This window comes from Brachyistius frenatus, unplaced genomic scaffold, assembly GCF_029030835.1.
Source record: "Brachyistius frenatus isolate BFR_SWC_R1_liver_20210118 unplaced genomic scaffold, ASM2903083v1 Contig_226, whole genome shotgun sequence".
In the NCBI taxonomy this organism is placed as follows: Eukaryota; Metazoa; Chordata; class Actinopteri; family Embiotocidae; genus Brachyistius; species Brachyistius frenatus.
The window spans coordinates 321,879-330,086 of NW_027210825.1; the positions used below are offsets into that span (position 1 = coordinate 321,879).

The window sequence follows — 8,208 nt, forward strand, 5'->3', positions numbered from 1 at the left end:
CTTTTAGCCGTGAACTAATCTCCCTTTGAATACTGTCGGGGTCACTCAACTTGCTGGTAAGACTTGTGCTCTCTCACAAAACAGATCGAGCTGCACCAGAACAACTTGGGAGAGCTAAAATCTCCCCTCTCTATAACCACAGGATGAGCTGCTCAGCCAGCAAGACCAGTAATCATGATTGGAATTGGCATTAACGAGACTCTGAGCGACTCAGCCTGCTCTATTTTCCCTTCAAAAGCCATTGTTGTTGTCATTGTCTACTGTGCGAACTGAGTCAATTTCTCACTTGATCGAGCCTTTACAAAAGCTCGTTTTCCCAATCCAAGCCAAGCCAGTGGCATTGCTTACTTTTGTCAAAACGAAGCTCCACTTTTATTTTTCAGGGCTTCACAAACCTGCGGCATTCCTCTCGACTGAATGGCAGGTAATTAGCTTGTTAGATTCGAGTGAAGCCGGTCTACGGGCTTATCCGACACGTTCCACAGACCTCCGCGCTGGCAGAACTTTTGGTATCTCACATTGGTTCCTCACTTCGGTGCTCAAGAGTGACAATTCATTAATTAGCTGACAGAAATGTTGCTGTACATCATAGAATGTGCCTCTGTGTTTTCTCGACACTGCCGAAAGGAACAGATGAATACAAATAATACAATATGTATGAAAAATTATCCAACATTTTTTTTAAACTTCACAGTCTCACGGCGACAGCAGTTGTCCCCGCTACCTGTTCCCTTAAACATCTACTGAGCAATTTTGTAGCCGAGATGTGACAGCTCGCGAAAGAACTGCGAGCTGGGTAAGTGTGGAGGCTGATGGAGGCTTTTAAAGATGGAGCTGATGAGAGAAAAGAGGAATCGGTTTGAAGCCATCGTTGTGCTGCATTTTCATCGTGATGATAGCTTCTTGGTAAAGACAATTTTGTGATGCAGCTAAAACAACGCCTGACAAAAAGCAATGAAACAAGTGTGAATGCTTAGTTAAAAGATGCTTCGGCCTCGTCGCCACTGACAGAAGCTTTACTTGTTGCCGTTGTTGCTTTTCATTGTCCGAGGATGGTGTCTGGTAGCGTGGCGCGAACCAGACCTGTGTGATTTTCCCTCTGTGAATACGGGTCTGGCCGCCCTCAATAGGGAATCGTTTGCAGCTTCCATCCTACGTGGCGTAGACGTCGGGGTTCATTTTAACCAATCAGCACGCGCCAAAACTGGCCGACACTCTGCCACCGCTGCAACTACCTACGGCTCGTGTCTTTTCCCGAAGTACAGCATACTTTTAAAATTGTTTTAATGAACGGCCGCAGCTTGACGAGGTTGCTGAGCGTTTATTCTGCGCTGAGCACTGAACGTTCAGCGATTTTTTTTTTTTTAGAGTCCGCGAAAGTCTAAAAATCTACTAACGCCGTGCTCGTCACCAGCCATCCAATCACGGTGAAGGAGGGGCGACACTGGTCGACGATTGGTCCGCCCTTCAGGGTGGCTGAGCAAATGCTAACGTGAGCAGAGTTTTCAGATTGTATTTACAGCAAAGAAAGCTGAAGCTGTGAGCCACAGTCGGTGAAGCCAGGCTAGATATCTGGTACCTTGTACTAAATTTAGATTCACTTCGGTTGAGCTTCCAAGCGTGCTGAGCCAATACTAAAAGGGGCCGTGAAAACACTACAGACCACAAGCTTATAAAACAATATGACGTAAAAACATGCAACACTAGAATTGTGTTCAAAGAGCAGGACAGTAGGGGCAGAAAAATCCAGCGCGAGTGAGTGTTGGACAGTAAAATATCGATGAATAAATGAAAAGGGGCAACAAGCATTGAATAATCATTTGAGATATTTGTCAAATCAATAACACAACTGCCACCTATTAAGTTACAAATTCCTGGTAGAATTGACACTAGAGTGCATTTATTTGTCTCAAACACTATAGCAGAAAAGCAGAAAATTACCTCAAACTAAATAAGTTAAACTTCAGTATTTCAGCATACAAATTTCAAGCGTCTCATTATTAAGGTGTCTTCTACTGCAGGTGGATCATTGAATGAGTTTTTCTAAAAGTCAAATCGGTGAAATCATTGAAAGTTTGATGTTGCATGAGTGAACCTTGAAAAGGCAAAAAAAAACAATCCACTCTTGATTGAAACAGTAATGAATAGCTCCGGCAGTGACATTTCTTTGAACATAAAGACACTCAAAAATAAAGCCTTGCCAGTCTAAATTAGAAACTACAACATTTGAACAATTTGACATGTTCTTTCCAAAGAATTTTAAACCACAGAGCAGCGAAACAGGAGGGACGATTCTTTAATTATAGCAGCAGGAGGCTGTTGAGGAGCTCCTTTGGGCCTTGAGCTTTGTTAAATGTGAGAACATCGGTACCGACTGCAACTTAATCGTGATAACACTGAAAAGCAGTGGGGGTGTGCGTGTGCGCGTGTGCACGTGTGTGTGGGAAGCTGAAGTCATCAACACGACTGTAAAAAACATGACTCCAAATGCAACTTAACATCGCTCACGAGTCATATAACAAAGACGATTGCGCACGTCATGTTCACATAATACAGATTCTGAGGACAGTTTTACAGACGCACCATTATATCCACAAGCTATCTGGGTCTTAATTTCCCATAAAAAAATAAATAAAAAACCTCTGTTCAACACTATTTCCCTGCAGCCTCTCCTCCCCTGTGAGTATTAACTGAACTTCTAGCCAAATCCTAATGACTGTTTTGATGCGTCCCTGAAGCAGACAGACACCGGTGACGGTGCATTACATCACGTCTGCAAGTGACTTCATCTACTTTCCGGCTTTATTTGGGTTGTCCTTGGTGCAGGAATGTTTTGTATTGGCCAGGATTTAACGGCATTGAATATATTTATATAAAGAAATTGTTGTTGTGCTTTATATGAATAAAACTGACTTAAGGATCTGACATTTGTTTTGTCACGTTACAGAAAGAAAAACATCCTTCCCATAGTACTATTATTTCACGATTGCATTATTACATTACTCTAACAGACACTGCGTAATATAAATCTACACTATTGCAACTGCATTTTTTTCATACAGCTGAAGATAAAAACATCTAAACCTGAAGCGTTTAGAAAACAACTGAAAATGTGACCTTTTTTTAAATGAACAGATGATAAAACCAGAGATCTATTAATACACCGTATTTGATGTCTTTACCTTGATAGTGGGTGGTGCAATGGCCAAGTACTTGTCTCCATTGTGGTAGGTGATGGACTCTTGTCCTATGATTATAGCTCCACCAAATGGCTCTGGCACTACAATACAAGCACACAAGAAAAGTCAACAAGAGTTAAACCTGTACAGCTTCAGACACAGACAACAGAAATGTTCTAAACAGATATAAACCGATGACACCAATACCGTTTTTATTAATTACTTCAGTTACTTCTATGATTCAAGGTGTCTCTCTGTACTGTCATGTGTGTTTAATAGTTTGAAAATACAAAAAGGTCTAAGAAGACAATCGAGCGACAAATTCAGTGTTTTGTGGTTTAAAATGTTTTTAACAACTAAACTCAGTTGCCACTGTTTATTTTTGTCTGATAAATTCAACCAGTTATGTCATTACTGATTAGTAACCATCTTACCTACTGTGTCCCTTTAAAACAGCCTCAGATTGAGTAATGATAAGGTCTTGTTATTATCAGTTCTTTATTCTAAGGGTAAAAATAAAAAAGAGGGCAGGTATCTGAAAACAATTTATTAAACAACTCTGGCTTTAATTACCTGGGATGACCATTGATGCCTCAGCCTCCACATTCTCCTGTTTCCAGGGGCCCTTGTTGAACTCCTTCTCCCTCAGAGAAACCTCATAGGTCTTCACATGACGTCCCTGAGGGTCCTACGATACACCATTTTATATTTCTTAAAAAAAACGTCTTGAATGAGGGCAAAATGGCATTCAGGCAGAGGTACAAATGAAACCAAACGTCACCATCAAACTGCTGTTTAACTGCTGTCATGCACACTAGGGTACAATATTATACTGTTACTATGGGCTTTGAATAACACTTGATACCAATAAATGCAAACATCCCACCTGTATGAATTCACCAACACTTCCTATTCCCTTAAAGACACACTCCCACGTCTAAGTACCGACCCTCCAACAGTACCTGGTAGATGAAGCAGACCGTTGGGGCCTGGCAGCCATACAGGAAGTGAACATCGATGACCTGCAGCTCCTCCAGTCTGATGTTGAAAGCCTTGAGTTCGCGGTTGTCCCGGTCCAGTGGGATCACCTTGAACAACCCGTCATATAGCCGCAGGCCAATCATGCGGCACTCCGGGTCTACGATTCCGATGATACCGGTCTCTGATGGACGTCCGATGCGATCCTGCAAGGGAGCATTTGGTTTGGAGTGACTTGAGGTTTTGCGTACACTTTGGAGAAAAGAAAATCACCATGTGGTGCGTTCTCCGACTGCTGCCGAACGCAATGTAGTGGAGAAACTTCAGACAGCTTTTATACTCAAATAAATGATAAGAACTCCACAACTTTGGTGAAATAAACCCTCAATTCAGGGATGGAAATGTAACATAAGGATTAAAGTTTCCCAAGATTGTTTTATCAGAACTGTAGACTGAATTTACGTAGTCTAAAGCAGTGGTTCTCAATTGATGGGTTGTGGCCCAAAAGTGGGTCACGGTGGCATTTAGAGTGCGTTGCAGATGTGTGCGTTAAAAAAAAAAAAAAAGACAAACGTTTCCTATGACGGTAGCAGTTTGCTGCGAGCGCGACAGAAACGACCGAAACTCAACCGAAAACGCCGTCACAGTATTCGTAAACAGGCTTTATTTCACTTTTTAGCCCTCTTTGTACTTTTGTTGCACTTTTTCTTTGTTTACCTGTTGTTTTTCCACACTGCATGAAGGAATTGTGTATTACCGCACTATTTTTTGCTAAATATATTTGAGCAGTTAAAATTTTTTGATCGCGACTTTTACAGAAAAATATTAAGAAAAATGTGGCCGGAGCAGCTGTGAACCACTGGTCCAAATGAAGGCTGAATAATGAAAGTCTATTATTGATATCAAGACTGAAGTGGTGCGTTTTAAGGTTAATACGAGAATACGATATACTAAATACGTACCGTTTCTTATTTCACCTGAACATAATAAATGAGATTCATGTTCACAGTGTAGATATTGAGTTTAACGACAGACAATACGGTGAATTTAAAGAAAATCACGTGTGCAATGTTGTCTCACCCACCTGGACATTGCCATGGGCGCGAGTGATGATGTCGATGCTCTCCCCGTTCTGTTTGTACTCCAGGATGCAGGCGTTGTACTTGGATGTGAGGATGAACAGCAGGTCCTTGCTCTCACCCTGGAGAACGAGTGGGGAAAAAAAAAAAAAAACAGGCACCAGAGTTATCGCATTAAACCAAACCCGGAGGACCCGTTTTAATTTCACTATCAAGCTTTAGTACTATCTGCTGCCGTGGCCCGTTCTAGCACTGCCTCTGATCAGACATCTGTGGTCGAGACAGCCTTAAAAAAAACCCAAAAAAACCCTCTTATTTTCTTGATAAAAATCACAAATAACTGGGAGGTGACATTTGTAGCTTCACTTATTAAAAGTAGCCACACACGCTCTGTGGCGCACGAATCTGCCAGACGCAACACGTGCTTCGCGTGATGTCCCTTTTCTTTTTTAAGAGCCTACAAATGTTAAAACACATACAATTTCCATCTGTCAATCAAACCTACAGATGACAAAGAAACAAAACAGACTCGAAGCTATTTACCGTGTAACCCAAATCAAATATTATTCTTCGGGGAGACGGACTTACAGCTCACTAACTAGTAAAAAAAAAAAAAAAAAAAAAAAAAAAAGGTTTCACTTTGTTACCAACTATACACACACACACACACACACACACACACACACACACACACACACACACACACACACACACACACACACACACACACACACACACACACACACACACACACCACCTACCTTGGGCCTGAAGAGCTCCATGACAGCGATTTTGCCGTACATGCCCACTTCCTTGACGGGCCTCAGCCCCTCTGCTGTGACCACATAGATCTCCAAACGCGTGTTTTTGGCGATGAGAAGGTTAAGGTCTTCGGCAGAGGTGAAGTGACCTGGAGACGCAACAACATTTATGTTACTTACACTGTTGTTGATTTAGACATTAGGGCCACAATAGTCGGTATAATTGGTGCTTCTCAAAACTATTGAGACGAGGGCTCCTACTACCAATTACTTTCAGTGCTGATTATTTAAATCCCCTCCTCTTCTTAGAAGGAGGTGACTTAAATGTTTTCTTACTGCAAAAAAAAAAAAAGTTTTATTTTCACTTCTTAGATGCTCACACCTTCTCTGAGATCTGAACCGAGTATCCTGACACACATATTTGGAAAAACAAAAGCATACTCTTGTCATCTTGTCTAATCAACACATCTGTTCCTAACTTAATACAATTAACTGTTTATAAAGTTTTCTCTCTCTGTCTTCTAACTTAATTTAATATATTTTTGAATGTAGGTGATTTAGCTTGATAAAGGTGACGATGAATATTTCTGGCTTCAATATTACTGCTTTTTTGTGTGTGTGTGTGCGTGTCCTTTCTTCTCCGTTCTTGGATTTAAATTGTTTACGGTTTTAAGATGTTCAGACCGTGGGTTGTTTGCCTTCGTAGACACGGCCAGCCTATTAGTGCGCAAAACGTGTAAATATGTTTATTTATTCCAACATTTCCTATCTGTCGAAGATCCGCGTAGGATCAAAACATTCTCATTAAAACTTGTAAGGCTCGGAAAAAGTGGGTAGACGCTACGTTTCTTTCCACTATTTGGTTTCCAAATTGTTTTGCACCCACATGATGTACCAAAAAAAAAAAAATACAAGGTGATCACTTAAGTTGGATGATTTGCAGAACAGCTATCAGGATTAATCAAGAACAAAAAGATGACTTAAGGCCAATAGTTTCAAAAATATAGAAAATAAATAGCCTGTATTTTTTTCAATTTAACTTAATTTAGTAGTGACGATAAACTCAGATTTTAGACGTGAATAACATTTTTAGTATCAAACCTAAAAGACCAAAACAATGTAGGGAAGGGAATAGATGCTATTACAACTAACAAAAGGGCAATATTTAAATTTAAATTAAATAAAAAAAAAAGGCAAATGAAGGAAGCTTCATGTTACATAAAAAAAAAAAGCATCATATAAATTCATGGGGCTGTGAAATGACCCGTTAACACCACCGGAGAGTCCCGGTAACAGTACCGAGAGGAGGTTTGATCCGGTGGTTAATTAGGTTTCACGCGTGTTGTGATTCCCTGTTTGTTTGTCAGCGGGAGGACACGCATTTATTTTGATTTATTTTGATTTTGATCTGCGGTAAACTAAACAGGCAACAGCAGCGAGCTAACAGGGAGGGGGGGGAGGGAAAAAAAAAAAAGGGACGGGGAACAAAACGAAAGGCTCAAACCGCGTCGGAGACAAACGGAGAATAGAAGAGACGGGGAAAAAAACAGGCGATGCGAGTAGACACTTCACTTTAGCACAACGACAGCTTTAGCGGCTCCGGCAGGCCTCCGTGTGGGAGAGCTCCGGTTGTAGCGCGGGAGCTGCGCTAGCACGCAGGTGGCAAATGTTGTATTATTCCCCCCCCGCGACAAACCGCGAAAAGAAATGCGCATATTTACCCGTGATGCAGGCGTTGACCGCCGTTGGTTTCTGGGCTGTTACCACGTAGTTGTACGACATTTTTTTTTGGACAACAACAAAAGACAAACACCAGAGCAAGTGTTTTAATCTCGCAAAAGTGACAAAATCATTGATAATAAAAAAAAAAACAACTCCCGGAAGTAGTTAGGCCAGCCGTTTGGGTTTGACGGTGAAGCGCCGTCTCTGGGTTTTGGAGCGCCCCCCTCCGGCGCGGAGACCACTTTTTTTTTTTTTTTTTTTTTTTTATATAAACGCTTTTAGTGCGGTTGAGTAATCAAATATATTAGGGCATTATAAGAGATATTACAGAAAAGACTGTAAAAAAAAAAAAAAAAGAGAAGAAATATATATTAATATGATTTAGAAAAATAAATGATTGGGTAGGGGGAAAAAAGTAAAATGAAAGGTTAGGTTAGGTTAGGTTAGGTTAGGTTAGGTTAGGTTAGGTTAGGTTAGGTTAGGTAGTTA

The 8,208-nt window shown here is 40.9% G+C and overlaps 1 protein-coding gene across 1 annotated transcript in view; it reads right to left on the reverse strand.

Annotated features, from left to right (window-relative positions):
* Positions 1-7,879, reverse strand: part of ddb1 (damage-specific DNA binding protein 1) — a 48,500-nt gene extending 40,621 nt beyond the window's left edge. Inside the window, exons 1-6 of the mRNA XM_069719863.1 lie at positions 7,719-7,879; positions 5,998-6,146; positions 5,242-5,358; positions 4,142-4,363; positions 3,753-3,867; positions 3,183-3,280 (exon numbers count right to left, since the gene is read on the reverse strand). Coding sequence (XP_069575964.1) covers positions 3,183-3,280; positions 3,753-3,867; positions 4,142-4,363; positions 5,242-5,358; positions 5,998-6,146; positions 7,719-7,779 — 762 coding nt within the window. The 5' untranslated portion in view covers positions 7,780-7,879. The remainder of the gene's footprint in view (positions 1-3,182; positions 3,281-3,752; positions 3,868-4,141; positions 4,364-5,241; positions 5,359-5,997; positions 6,147-7,718) is intronic.
* Between the last annotated feature and the right edge of the window lie 329 nt (positions 7,880-8,208).